This window comes from Rhinatrema bivittatum, chromosome 8, assembly GCF_901001135.1.
Source record: "Rhinatrema bivittatum chromosome 8, aRhiBiv1.1, whole genome shotgun sequence".
In the NCBI taxonomy this organism is placed as follows: Eukaryota; Metazoa; Chordata; class Amphibia; order Gymnophiona; family Rhinatrematidae; genus Rhinatrema; species Rhinatrema bivittatum.
The window spans coordinates 179943029-179957650 of record NC_042622.1 but is presented as its reverse complement, the minus strand read 5'-3'; the positions used below and the strand labels follow the sequence as shown (position 1 = coordinate 179957650).

The following is a 14622-nucleotide window of genomic DNA, read 5'->3' as shown; positions in this document are numbered from 1 at the left end:
GTAAATCGAGAACTTCCCGCGATGGTGCTCCCTGGCTGCTACCAGTACTATCATGCCAGCAACTGAAGGTGACACAACATGTCCTGAATTGCCGCCGCTTGCTTGTCTCGGACACTGCAATGAGATACCACGAAAGCTTCTATGATGAGGCGAAAAAATTCTAAAGCATAGCCATCCCTTATTACCTCTAGGACCCATTGGTCTGAGGTAATCCTGGTCCACTCTTCATAAAACTGTGATAGACGGCCTTCCATGCCATCTCGAGAAAGTGGACCAGCCTGGCTTCATTGTGAAACCTTATCATCACCGGCCCCCTGGTTGGAGCCCTCTCAGGGAAGTCTTCGGGTGCCTTGAAAGGACTGCTGCCTACAGAACCCTTATCAGGACAAAAACCGCTGCAACTCCCGAAACCTAGAGTAAGATGGAAAAGACTTCCTGACTGTCATCTTATCCTCTGGCAGCTTATTCCCTTTAGACTCCCCCAAAACCTTCATCAATTGTTTCAGGTCCTTCCCAAATAACAATTTTCCTTCCTTTAAAGGGAAGATTACAGAACTGAGATTTGGACCATATATCAGCTGACCAATTCTGCAACTACAGCAGATGTTGCACCAAGATCGTCGTGGCCATATTCCTGGCTCAAGTTCAGCTCAAGTCAAAAAGCATGTTAGCCTTATATGCTATCCTGGCCTCCACCTGAGTTGCTTGGCTATTAACACCAGTGTCTGCTGAAGACTTCTCCTGAGACTTCTGGAGCCAGCATAAACAGGCCCTCTGCATCAGACTTCCACAGATTGCTGCTCACAGACTCAGCGCCAAGACTTCAAACATCCTCTCTTGATGTTTGGCAGCGTTAAAGGATGTGCAGGACTGTAAGCTAGTGAGCTTACAGTCCTGCACGTCCTTTAACGATGCCAAACCCACAACCAGAATGGTCGACTTGTTAGTGACCGCCGAGACCAAAGCATGCACCTTCAGCAATACCAGCAGCTGCAGGATATCCTCCGTGAGGGGATTCTATTTTGCTTTGGCTCTAGCCACCTTGGGGATCGCCTCTGGGAAGCCCCATTCCTGGTTCACCAGCTTGATCCTTTTAGGGAGTGGAAAGGCTTTTGGTGGGCCCTGGAGTCCAAACACCGGATCCACCCCTTCATTGTCAGACTCCTCCTGAACCACCTTAATACCCAGTTCCTTCTGAACATGGGAAATAAGGGGCTTCAACTCCTCCTTACAAAACAGACAAACCACCTGCGAGTCATCTCCCTCCGTTATCGGGTCCTCTTCGGGATCAGCCTGATCGACATCCACTGTGAGATCTGCTGGGTCATCCTGATCCACTCTTGGACCAACCCCATGACCATTTTCCGGGTCATCCAGGTCCAAATCATCTAAGCCGCCAGGCCCCTCAGGTTGATCCAGGCCCAGCCAGCGAAGGACGTTCCCTGACCCCTGGCCAAGGAGCCCCTCGGCCTCTTTGCAGCAGGATGAGACAGCTGATAGAAATGCCCTTTTATAGCCACTGCTTTTCCTGGTTAAAAAGGTCTTATCTATAAGCATGACAAATTCTGAGGAAAACGCCACGTCATTCTATTCACTGTCCATCGCTGGAGACAATGGGGGAAGGGATTCCTTGGGCTCCCAGGAGTCTGTCACCTTCCGAGCTGTAGCCCTTCTGCATGACAAGCTGTTTAGGCTCCCAGTATTGATCCTGACAGGGCCTTGGGAACCTGTGGCTCTCTAACCAGCCTCGTTCCCCCCCGCCCCCCCCCCCCACCCCGAGGGCCCCCCCCCCCTCCAGAAATGAATCGCGGCATAGCACCGCTGCATTCAGCTGTCCCCGAGCCAGGCTGCTGGCCTGACAAGCTTTCCTGCACTGGGAAATCGCTGTCGGCATCATCTTCTCTCCATGTGGCCGGGCCTACTGCAGAGCAACAGAAGCTGCGTGATCGCGGCGCATGGAAGAGGAGGGAAACCCTGCCCAATGCAACTTCCGGCTCCCTGAACAGCCCAAAGCCGCAAACCGAGGAGGCTACACTGCTCCCCTTCCCCAGCTTGGGCCTGCCCCGATGTTAAAACAAGAAACAGCCCGAGCGGTTGCTGCTGAAAAAAAAAAATAACTTTTTTTTTTTTTTATTAAAGAAACAGCAGCCGCAAAGGAAGAAATTCAAACAAAAAAAAAAAAAGAAATACTTCCCTGCTGCTGGCAACACCTCTGGGAAGGAGCCTTCAGGCAATACGAGGGAACCAGGACCCCTGGATCTGCTGCGAGCTAAGGCTGATCAGGGATTACCAACCCCTCGCTCGCCCAGCTCAACCTGAGGGATGGCTCACAAAAGGAACCTAACACCTCAGGAAGTGTCTTCTAACTTCTCTTCTTCTATCCCCTCTTTCTTTCTTCTTTCTTAACTGCAGGATTGCACCTCTACCATCTGCTGGAGACCGAGAAATACTGAGGGACTGCAGGTGGCACTCTTGGTTATGTAGCAGTGCCTCAAAGTTTTAGTTCTCTGCCTCCATCTGCTAGTAGGGATGCAAAACCCACTTGTCTGGACTGATCTGGGGTATGAACAAGAACGCTGTGCATAAGTTAGGCCCTGCAAAGAGCAGGTATAACTGTGTGCACGCGAGTGTGCATACATACTTTCAAATAACTGTCAAAGCAAAAGGTTGCATGCATATTTTCGCTTTGAAAATTAAGTGTCAAGTCATACTGATAAAAAGTCTCTGCAAACTTTAGCCAGAATTTTCAAAGTGGACTTGCACACCCAAGCCAACTGTGAAAATTCCAGGATTGTGCCAGCATAGGAGGTTACACCTGCTTCTCAGAAGGTGGTACTTTTTACTTGCACATTTGTGTGCATACTTTTTTTTCTATCATCATCTTTTTATTGAAATACCAGTTGCCATGGTATGCGTTTCAACAAAGACATTAACGAGTAGGAGACAGCTCCATTGTGTGCATACTTTTGAAAACTGAAAGTATAAGGCAGAAAATTTAAAAAAAAGATGCACACGCCAAAAAGTGCAGATGGGCGTGGGTATCCTGCACATGCATGTCTGACTGATTTTATAAACCTGCCACATACGCACACAAGCAATTAAAAAAAAAAAAAAGGTGGCAGAATGGGGAAAAGGCCAAGAGATATATGCATTATGTAGCATTGTGAATGTCGGGTGTGTCCAGTTCGTTTCTGCGCTGATTTACTTCTGCTACCGATCAAGTTAAGTCTGAATAAAACTATTTTTAGCCACATATGAAGTGCTTGAGGGGTCTGGGTACACCGGGGAGAGGGCAGTGTTTTGATGACCTAGATATAGACTGAGCAAACTGGTAGATGAACTGGTGAAATTGGTCATTTCCTTCACACGCACATGTTTTGAAGTTTTCTCACTTTTGCATATAAATGCCGACTATGCTAAGCTGTTCGCGTCCTTGCTTAAAAGTAGGAGCAGACATGCTCGGCCTATTTTATAAAACACGTGCACGTACCTGCATGCAGGATATAAGATTTCAGCCTATGTTGCTGTGCGCCCATATACATATATATGGCTGCGAGCACTCATTTTAAAGTTACCCTCTTTAGGTTCTCCCTGCCCCAACTCTGTCCCCAAAATGCCTACCACAATTGTGGGGAAAATTCATGCAAAATCATGTTCACGTGTACTTCTTCCTGCATAACCCTCTGGACAATTTTACTTCCACCACCCCCCCAAAAGCAGCCATAACCTAAAAAAAAACAAGAACCAAGCTATTTATTGCTGGCAGGATCCCAGCAGATTATAGTTTATTAATGGTCACTCTTGTAGCCTGATGAGGTCAAAGTGCAAACAGAGGGAAAACACCTTCCTTCAGGAAAAAAAAAAAATACAAAGACTTCATTCTTCTATTAAAAACAAAAATACCCCTTTAAAGAATTGTTTTTTTAATAAAAAGTAACACTAGAAACAAAGTTGTTTCTTTCTTTTATCTAGCTGTGTTTCCACAATTTAAAAACAATGATTATCTCACATCAGAGACACATCTAACAAAATCCAATTATTGCAATCTTAATATAATCTTAATTACTATAATCTATTTTGTTGGAAAGCCAGATAAAAACAGTGTAAGCACTATTGCAGAAATGTTATACTGCTCTGTTTACTAGTCACAAACAGGGCAGAGATTTCCACTGCAAGGCAGGACAAGAGCTGAAGGAATTGGTAATACATTTTATTGCATGAAATGTTTGGTGGGACAGCAGGAGCACTCAGCCAGTAGCAAGCAGGCGGGTTTGATGCCAGAGCCCACCCTGTCTCCCCCAGACCAGCAGGGCTTGGGGGGTGGCTACCGAGGCAGCACTCACAGCTCCCCTCCCCAAACCCTTGGGTAGAAGTCCCAGAAAAGAGCACCATCTAGCCACCATCCTTTACTGTGCGACCCAGGAGCTGGGCTCCGACCGCAGGCATAGCAGGCTCTGCAGAGTTGTTGTCTGTGGGTGCCTGTCCAAGGATCACTGTTGTGCTGGAAGGAATTTTTTTTTTGGGGGGGGGGGGGGAAACCCTGGTAGTTTTGGCCTGTTCCTTTGGACTTTGTTTATTTAAGAAACTTGTGGACCCCCGCACCATCACTAGTTAGGAGTGGGTACCAAATGAGCATACATTTATTTATTTATTTTTAATTTTTATATACCGAAGTTCTTGTAGGGACTACAAATCACTCCGGTTTACATAAAACAATGAACTGCCCAACAGAGAGCGGAGCTTTACATAGAACTGTAGAACATATGGAACAATATAACTAGATGACAATTTAACATAGTGATAAATAAATATTATAGTTTAACTGGTAATACTAGATGACAATTTAGCTAGATAGTTCAACTGGACTCAGCTGCTGTTCAGTTATGACACCCTGCACCCCCAATTACAACTACCTGGGGAGATGTCTGTTCCTTAGATTCTTAAAGCCGGGAGTGGCTAGGTAGGCTGAGCTATCAAAGACATCAAACTTTTTTTCACCTATAATGAAATGAGCACCAAAACAGAAATAGAATATGAACTTGCTGGAACAGCAATGTGAATTCACATTTTTAATTTTTTTTTTTTAATGTTTGTCTGTCTGTGTGTCCCAGCTAACAGACTGGAAAATAAGGCCCAGCATATGCCGTGACAGATTCAAATGGTGCAGCTGAAATTTATCATTGCGTCGCTGTTGGCTTTGAATTTCAGAGGGCTTTTTTTTTTTTTTTCAGTACAAAGCTATTAGGATGGATGTAGTGAACTTCCCCCCGATGCATTACTGCTAAGACCCCCTCAAAATCTGGACAAGTGAATGCATTTAGTACTGTCTGTAAAGCCATATAAACTTCTGTTTCTGTACTTAATTTTACTGGATGCAGGAAAAGGTCAAGAGAGTTATTTAAGACATGGCTTTCATTTAAATTGTCAAGGGTTCTAGGTGGCAAGTGCTTAAGCACAACCTGAATATGAAGACAGTGTGGAATTATGTGCATCAAAGCACAATAAAAAAAGATTTGAATGTTTTCGTTCATGTTCTGGTTTGTTTAATTTTTGGCCAAGGAGCTTCCATCTCGACTGGAACTATCATTCCCCTGAGGCAACGGTGCTATGAGCCTTCATTTGCAGCTACTCAGAGCTTCCCCCATCCCCAAAGGGCTGGCCTGGTGGCTCAAGAGGCCATACTGTGCATTGCCATGTAGAAGTACCAGGGTGCAATGGTTGGTCCTCTTCTCCCGGGGCCACAGAGGTAGCGTTAATAGCCCCCAGGAGAAGGGAGTCCAGTCACTGAATAGCGGTGACTCCAAGTGACTGTGGATTTTGGCCCTGGCTGAAGATTGGACTAATATGGGGGTCAGAGTATTACAAAAACAGGGAAACAAAAAATAATTTCTCTCAGACACCAAATCGGAAAAAAAAACCTTTGTTCATCTGGCCCTGCCTCTTGGCGCTGCTGTGCTGATTTTCTCATCAGAGCCCTGTGCAGATGTCACACTGGCACAAGTATAGTGCAAATACAGCACGGACACAGATACATATAGGAAAATTGGTTCTTACCTGCTAATTTTCATTCCTGTAGTACCACAGATCAGTCCAGACTCCTGGGTTTTTCCTCCCTTCCAGCAGATGGAGACAGAGAAAGTTTCATAGGCACTGCCTCTTAACCCAGTGTGCCACCTGCATCTCTTCAATATTAATCAGTACCCAAGCATACAATATTTAACAAAAAAACTTTTAACCAATTAACTCTACTATATCCCCTGAAACGAGCAGAGGACAAAGGACATTCATAATTAACTTTAGAATACTTCTTAAAAGGACAATTTTGGTGTAAGTGTTCTTTGAGTGGGACTCTCACAGTCCCACCCTGGTTAGGGAAGCTTTGGTATATCCCAGGAGTCTGGACTGATCTGGGTACGTACAGGAAAAGGAAAATTGGTTTTTACCTGCTAATTTTCATTCCTGTAGTACCACAGATCAGACCAGAGTCCCGCCTGGTGGGGGAGAGGAGATTTGTAGAGTCCGCTTGATCTGTCTATTTTAATAATTCTGATTATTTCTGAAGAATGGGAAATCTTTTTTGTGCTATGGAGTGATGCAAAAAAGGGTCAAAGGCCACGATAGCACGTTGGTTGAAGGAGACTATTGGTTCCGCATATATCTGTCGCGGTCGAACCGTCCCGGAGGGATTAAGGGCTCATTCTACCCGTTCACAGGCAGTCTCCTGGGCAGAGTGCCAACTGGTTTTCCCACAAGAGTTTTGCAAGGTGGCAATTTTAATAATTCTGATTATTTCTGAAGAATGGGAAATCTGTGCCATTCTTCAGAAATAATCAGAATTATTAAAATAGACAGATCAAGCGGACTCTACAAATGTCTACAAAATTGTCGATGTCCGCGGTCTGGGCGTCCAATTAGTAGAGACTGGCAAAGGTATGTAAAGACTTCCAAGTAGCTACCTTGCTAATCTCTTGTGGGAAAACCAGTTGGCATTCTGCCCAGGAGGCCACCTGCGAATGTGTAGAATGAGCCCGTAACCCCTCCAGGACAGTTCGACCGCAACAGATATATGCGGAACCAATAGTCTCCTTCAACCAACGTGTTATTGTGGCCTTTGACCCTTTTTTGCACCACTCCATAGCACAAAAAGGTGATCCGACAATCTGAAACTGTTAGTGACCTCTAGATACCGCAACAAAGCCCTCTGACATCCAAATGTCTCAATTCCTTTGCATGAGGCATATCAATCTCTAGATTTGGAAAGGCTGGAAGCTCCACTGATTGACTTAAGTTGAATGCTGAAACCGTCCTCAGGGAGACTCCAGAATCTGAAATCCACAAAGAGGGTTCCCTACTTGACAGGGCTTGAAATTCAGACACCTTCTGGCTGAACAAATCGCCACCATGAAAACCACCTTCAAAGTCAGATCTTTTATGTTGGCTCAAATGGTGCTTCGCACATGCCCTTGAGGACCAAGTTAAGGCTCCAAGGACACACCTTACGAACAGGGGGAGTGCAAATGCTTTGCTCCGCAGAAGAAACGCACCACATCTGGATGCGCAGCCAGAGTTGTTCCATGAACCTTGCCCCGTAAGCAGCCCAAGGCCGAAACCTGCATTCTCAGGAAACTAAAGGACAAATCTTTTGTTAGGCATCTCTGTAAAAAAGCCAGAATCTGCACCACCGATACTCACCAAGGATCAACCCCCTGCTCCATACACCAAGACTCAAAGAGCCTCCCATCCTGAACATACACCAAGAAAGTTGAGGTCTTGCGAGCTCGCAGCAGAGTAGAAACAACATCCTCCGGATATCTTTTCTTCCTTAATTGCCTCCTTTCAAAAGCCACACCACTAGACAAAAGCAATCCGCTTGATCTGAAAATATAGGGTGCTGCCGTAGAAGATTTGATAGACTGCCCAGCCTCAGAGGGCCATCCACTGTAGATGGATCAGATCTGCAAACCAAGGCCTTCATGGCCACTCTAGAGCCACGAGAATCACCTTTCCTGGGTGGCCCTCTATTATCTTTTCAACCTTGTTCACCGGAGACCATGGAGGAAATACGTAGATCAGAACGTCGTGTGGCCAAGGAAGCACCAGGGCATTGACCCCTTCCACTCAGTGCTTTCTTCTGTGACTGACGAAAAGTGGTGCCTTGGCATTCCTCTGGGTTCCCATCAGATCCATATGAGGCATGCCCCGCCTGCAAGAAATGAGGGTCATTGCTTCCTCTGATAGCTCCCATTCTCCAGGATCCAATTGTTGTCGGCTGAGGAAATCCACTTGCACATTGTTGGCCCTTGCTAAGTGCAACTATTAAGGCCAGATGCTGCTCCACCCAGGACATTAACATCTCCGCTTCCGGAGCAACCGCCAGACGCTTGGTGCCTTCCTGGCAGATAAGAGGCCACCGTCGTCACACTGCTGACTGCACAGTTGTGCAAGAAGGGGAAGAAACCCCTCCAGAGCCAACCGCACTGCTCTCGTTTCTAGGCAATTAATGCGAAACTGAAAATGTTTCCTCGAGGATCATGAATCTGAGGTATCTGATGATCCCAGCAGATCCCAATGTGTAAATACGCTTCCATCAGATCAAGGGACGCCAAGAACTCCCTGCTCCACACCCCCACTATTTATTTATTTTTAAAGTACTTATATTCCGCTGCCTCCAGAGATCAGTTCGGCACTGATTACAATAAAAACATAAAATCATAAAATAATACAATGACAAACATTCTATTCTAAAATACACAATACAGAGACAAATATTTAAAATATTTAAACCAATAAAACTGATCATGCTGCCTCATCCAAAAGCTTGATCGAAATAAACTGCCTTTAATTACTTTCTAAAAGCTTTATAATCCTGCTGCAGCCTCAAATCAATTGGAAGTTTATTCCATTCGTAACGGGCTAGATAAGAGAAGGCTCGTCCTCTAGTTGAAACCTTCCTGAACTTTTTCACTGGGGGACAACAAATAACTGAGTACCTTCAGACCTTAAAGGACGACTCGGGTTATAAAATGCAATACAATCTTTCAGTACACAAGGGGAAGAAATATTTAACAGTTTAAAGACAGATGTCCAAAGTCTCCATCTAGAAACAGAGAACCTTGAGAGCCATGTTTACTTTCTTCAAGTCCAGAACTGGATGAAAGGTCCCTTCCTTCTTCAGTACCACAAAATAAATGGAATAACGTCCTATCCCCTGCTCCTTTTGGGGGACAGGGTCAATGGCCCTCAGCATTCTTAGCCTTTGGATGGTCTGCCGAATGATCAGTTTCTTCACTGGTGAAGCACATGGAGATATCATAAATAGGTTTCTTAGTGGCCAAGCAAATTCTGAAGCATAGCCTTGTCCTATCATGCTTAGAATCTACTGGTCCGATGTGATCTTAATCCACTCCTCATTAAAAAAAAAAAAAAAAAAAAAAAAAAAAGAGTCAATTGACCCCCGATGGCTGGGATTGAAGAGTGGGTGGGCCTCACTTCATTGCATGGATTTGGCTCCACTAGGCCCTTGGCCAGAGCCTTCTCCGTTCATTCTGCATCCACGAAAGGACTGGGACCAGGACTGAGATCTCCCCGAGGTCTGCCTTTGGCCTGCGCCCGGAGCTCTGCTATGACGGAAACAAACACCTTTGGCCTCAAAAGCGAGAGCGAACCGGCAGAAACCCTTTGGGCCATTTAGGCTTGTCTTCCGGTAGCTTATGCACATTATCTCTGAGCTGCTTTATCAACTGTTCCAAGTCTTCTCCAAAAAGGAGTTTGCCCTTAAAGGGGAGCGCCCCAAGCTGAGCCTTCGATGAAAAGTCCGCTGACCAGTTTTGTAAGAACAAAAGCCTCCTAGTCGAGACCACAGACACCACTGTCCTAGAAGTGAGAATAAGATCATATAAAGTGTCTGCTCCATAAGCTACCGCTGCCTCTAAGCATTCTGCCTACTCTGATTCCTTGGGTGAGAGGTCCCTGGCACTCTGTAACTGCTGCACCTATCTCAGACTTACCAGAAGCATAAAACCGCACACCGCAGCTTGGATGCCCAGCAGAGACCTCAAAAATCTTCTTGAGGTGCACCTCAAGCTTCCTGACCTGCAGATCCTTCAGAGCTGCCACGCCAGCTACTAGAATGGTGGTTCTTTTTGTGACCGCCGACACGGAAGCATCCACCTTCAGCACCCTTCAAGAGCTCCAGAGTCTCCTCAGGCAAGGGATAAAGCTTATCCATAGCCTTACTAACCTTAAGACCAGTCTCCGGAGTATCCCACTCCCTAACCATCAATAGCTTGACCATCTTATGGAAAGGAAAAGTCCTGGCCGGGCCCCGTAAACCAGCCATGATTGGATCCACTGTGTTCTGGTCCGTCTCCTCCTGCAGAACCGCTATTCCTAACTCCGCCAGGACATGCGGTATCATAGGACCCAGCTCTTCCCTCTGAAATAGATGAATGACCTTAGGATCAATCCCTTCCTTGGAAGGAATCTTCTCAGGCTCCCCCTCCTGATCACTGCTGGGAGGAGGGACACCATGAGGACCATCCCCCAAGGGCACCTCCTGGTCGGACTCCTCCGAGGAAAAGTCATCTGCGGCCCCCTACACTGCTGGACCTCTGACCATATGGATCCTTGTGGCCCCCCAGCATCTCCAACCACCTGGGCACCTTTCTTGGTGGGCCTTCAGGAAGCCTGTGCCTGGGGGAACACTACCTCTTGGCCTTACTGGCCAGATATGCTTTATGCAATAAAAGGATAAAATCTGTAGAAAAATAAGAAGGACCACACAAATCCCCCTCCAGGGGATCAGGATCCCCCCCTGACTGCCCCTCTAGGGCCCCCTGGGCCTCATCGGGGCTACAAATTGGCTGACTACAGTGCTAGCGGGAGATCCCCTCCCCCTGCCGCTCTCTCCTCAGCAGCCATGAAAGGTTCAAGATGGCTGCCGTTCCCATGTTTAGTAGAAATGGGTCAGTCGCTTCCTCTGGAGCAGCCAGTGACCTTCCAGGCTGCGCTGCTTGGATGCCGCCTCAGTTCCCCATGAAGAACCCTCTCCACCGGAGAGGCAACGGGAGCATCAGCCAGCCTTGGAGAGCCATGAGCAGTGCTCCCCACAGGCGGAGCAGCAGCCCGCACGTGGCATGGCCCGGCAGGACCCTGACCACACAGCAGACACCAAAAACAGTAAATGGGATCAGGAGCCGCGAGACCAAATTGGCTTGAACACTCTGCCTCTAGCGATGGGGCAAGCACTAGAAACAGCCACTTCTCTTTTTCTTCCCTTTTCTTTTTTTTTTTTTTTTTTTTTATAATGTTTACCAACAATAAATAAAGTTTACTTCCCTGAAGATTGGTGGCAGAGGCGTCCCACAATCCTCTCTGAAGGGGAGGAAGCTGGACCACCAGCTGTCACCCCGGCATTCCAGAAAGAGCAATTCTGGGGTCCCCACACCCTGCTCATCCTTAGCTTTCTACCAGGAGGGATGGTCCCACCAGGACCTGCCAACCTCCTGGAAGGAAAGTCTCAACAATGTCCAAGAAATCCTAGGTTGGGTTTTTTTGGTTTTTATTTTGGGGGTTTGTTTTTTTGGGTTTTTTTTTTTTTTTAACTCAGGTACAGAACTGACGGTTGTGCAACACCTCCATCTGCTGGAGAGAGAAATACTGAAGAGATGCAGGTGGCACACCGGGTTAAGAGGTGGTGCCTACGAAACTTTCTCTGTCTCCATCTGCTGGAAGAGAGACAAAACCCAGGAATCTGGACGGATCTGGGTACGTACAGGGAAGAAACATGACTACAGCAAGGACAGCTGAAGAACGAACATTGAAAGAACAAGTTTGACCAAGTATTAAAGGGTTCAGGCTTTGTACAATTAAAGAAAGTATTAAAAAATGTAACCAAAAACATTTTAGAAGAAAGAAATAAAGGGCCTGTAGGAACAAGATGAAGCATGAAGGAAGAGCCGCCACGTATTTTGAGCAATCGAGAATCAGTGTGCAGCTTTTAAACAAATCACTGATGAAGAGACAAGGGAGCGGAAAGGTGGGAACAAGGCCCAGCCAGACTGTAAAACAAATAAGTCAACACGCTTCACAGAGATTTGTTTTCATGCTCGCAACATCATTTTTAAATGTTATTTTTGATAATTTACGCTGAGCCAAATTTTGCCATCCAGTCCCGGTGGCATATTTAATAGTACTTTAAAGTCCGAGATTTTTTCAAATCATCTCTCCAGGCAGAAAATTAGAATATAACTCTGGCACAGTTAAAGCAGACAGCAAAGCTCTCTCACTCACCTGCCCATTGCCACCTGGTCGTTGGGGTCTACGGCATTGGTTTTTCGCTCTATAAGTTCTCTGAGCAGCTGGAGGAGAGGTAATCAGGTTAAAAAAAAGTGCATAGGTACAAACTTACAAAACAGGTAAAATGCGAACAAATGAAAGGATCTCTCAATAATGCTGTTACCCGCAGAAACTGACCGTACAGCTTAAGAAAGACTAATCCAAAATGTTAATATTGCTGATCTGGAGACCAAGAGAAACACACACACACACACACACACACACACACAGGTGGAAATGGTGAAATGTGTCTGATGCAGAAGCTGCAACTTAAGGGACATCAGCTCTCCTTTTACATTCAACCTTCTCTAAGATTTAAGGCAGCTTTTGTCATCCACCAAGGCCAGTTGTACAATAAGACCAAAATCAGTCAGCGTTTACAGAAGTGCTTTGGCAATAGTTTGTAAACATAGCTTTTTCCCCACTAATACATGTGTATATTAAATGTTGTGGTTGGAAAACCTGAGCAAATAATAAATACTATTCCTGTAAAACTGCATTATTAGAGTCACACCAAACATTTGCTAATGAGGAAGGGTTATACTAGTAAAAAGCCCTGCACTTCAGTTATGTAATACTTCATCAATGACATATACAGCACGAGGGGCAAAGGAGCATATGGTTTGTTTTGGGGGGGGGGGGGCAAGAGGCTTGCATACCCTTACTGAAGTACTTGGCAACATAACATTATGCCAACATCCTTAAAGTATTGCATCCCAGGGATAAGCAGTGGATTTCCCCAAGTCCACCTTAAAAATGGTTTATGGACTTTTCCTCCAGAAACCTGTCTAAACTTTTTTTAAACCCTATACTAAACCCATTTACCACATCCTCTGGCAACCAATTCCAGAGTTTAACTATGCGTTGAGTAAAAAAAATTATTTTTTCTTATTTGTTTTAAATGTACTACTTAGTCACTTCATTGCATGTCCCCTGGTCTTTGTACTCTTTGAAAGACTAAACAAATGATTAATGTTTACTCCTTCCATTCCACTCATTTTAAAAATCTCTATCATACCTCCCCTCCAAGCTGAAGAGGCTTAACCTCTTTAAGCCTTTCCTCAGAGGGGAATCACTCCATCCCCTTTATCATTTTGGTTGCCCTTCTATCTTTTATAATTCTGCTATCTCTTGGAGATGCAGTGACCAGAAATTGCACACAATACTCAAGAGGGCAGGCACTCGTAGTCTGAGCCCTGCTGGCAAGAGTGTGGGCCTGCAGGGATCAGTCTCTAGGGAGACCCCCCCCCCCCCCGCCTTCAAGCCCTCAGACAGTAAGGGATCTTGTAGTCACCCAGGGAAGGGGCATCAAAAAAAGGGAATATATTCACACTCTGAAGAGCAATGGACTGGAGCCCTGAAGAGGCTGCTGAGCTGGGGAGAGGAAGAGCTGAGTAAGTTGATCACAGAATGGCTTGTACTTAGGCAATGTCTACTTCTCAGTGCAAGGCTGGATGGCTGAAATGTTCAAATACACTGATTTATATAAAAATAAAAACAGCACTGGAAACTAATAAATCCCATTAATAAAGGACAATCCACAAGGGTAAAATAACTCAAAGGCAGTGATAGCAGGAAAGTGCAAAGTTAAGAAGGAGAACAAGAGCTGAAAAATATAAAAGGGGAACGGGTGTGCAACACTGAAAACAGATTAATAATTAACAGGTTACTACAGAAAATAGATTCATACAGACAGGTGACTTCAATATTCTGAAAAAAAAAATAAACCAGGGCCAGAGATGACTTTGCAACAATTAAATATTTTTATTGTTTGCTTATTTGGAGACTTCTAAGGAAACTGCAGAGAGCAGGGGACCAATGGTTTATTATCACTGTGAAACAGCAAAGTACTCCTCTGCCCCGTTTATCTGATTGATTCCCAGCATCTTCCTGGCAGCCAATCTATCAGCTTATCTCTCCTACTTCATCACAGTCACTTCTGGCAGCTAAATACAAGACCCAAATCCAGTGTTACACAGACATGCGACACGGAAAAACCCGTGTAACGCCACTGCCGCTTGGTAAACAGCTGCCCCTGGGGCTGAGCAGAAAAAGGTTTCTTTGTTTCTGGTCAAAGATATTAGTCTAAAGCCAAGCGGTAGGGAGAATAAACAGAAAATAAAAATAAAAAATAAAGAGAGACCACAGCTGTATTTCAGTTATCAAGAGTCTTTAGGGGGGGGGGGGAGGAGATGTTCTGCATGTTAGGATTAGTCATGGCCCCCTCTCTCAGTGTTGTGGGAGGGGGCAGGCTATTGGCTTGACAGTCAATACTGACATCTGTAT

At 45.5% G+C, this 14622-nt stretch overlaps 1 protein-coding gene across 2 annotated transcripts in view; it reads right to left on the bottom strand.

Moving 5' to 3' along the window:
- The window catches only part of AATF (apoptosis antagonizing transcription factor), a 96021-nt gene that overhangs the window by 32695 nt on the left and 48704 nt on the right, over positions 1–14622 (bottom strand). For both annotated transcript variants that reach the window (XM_029611712.1, XM_029611713.1), the window contains exon 9: positions 12292–12359. In XM_029611712.1, the coding sequence (XP_029467572.1) occupies positions 12292–12359 (68 nt within the window). The remainder of the gene's footprint in view (positions 1–12291; positions 12360–14622) is intronic.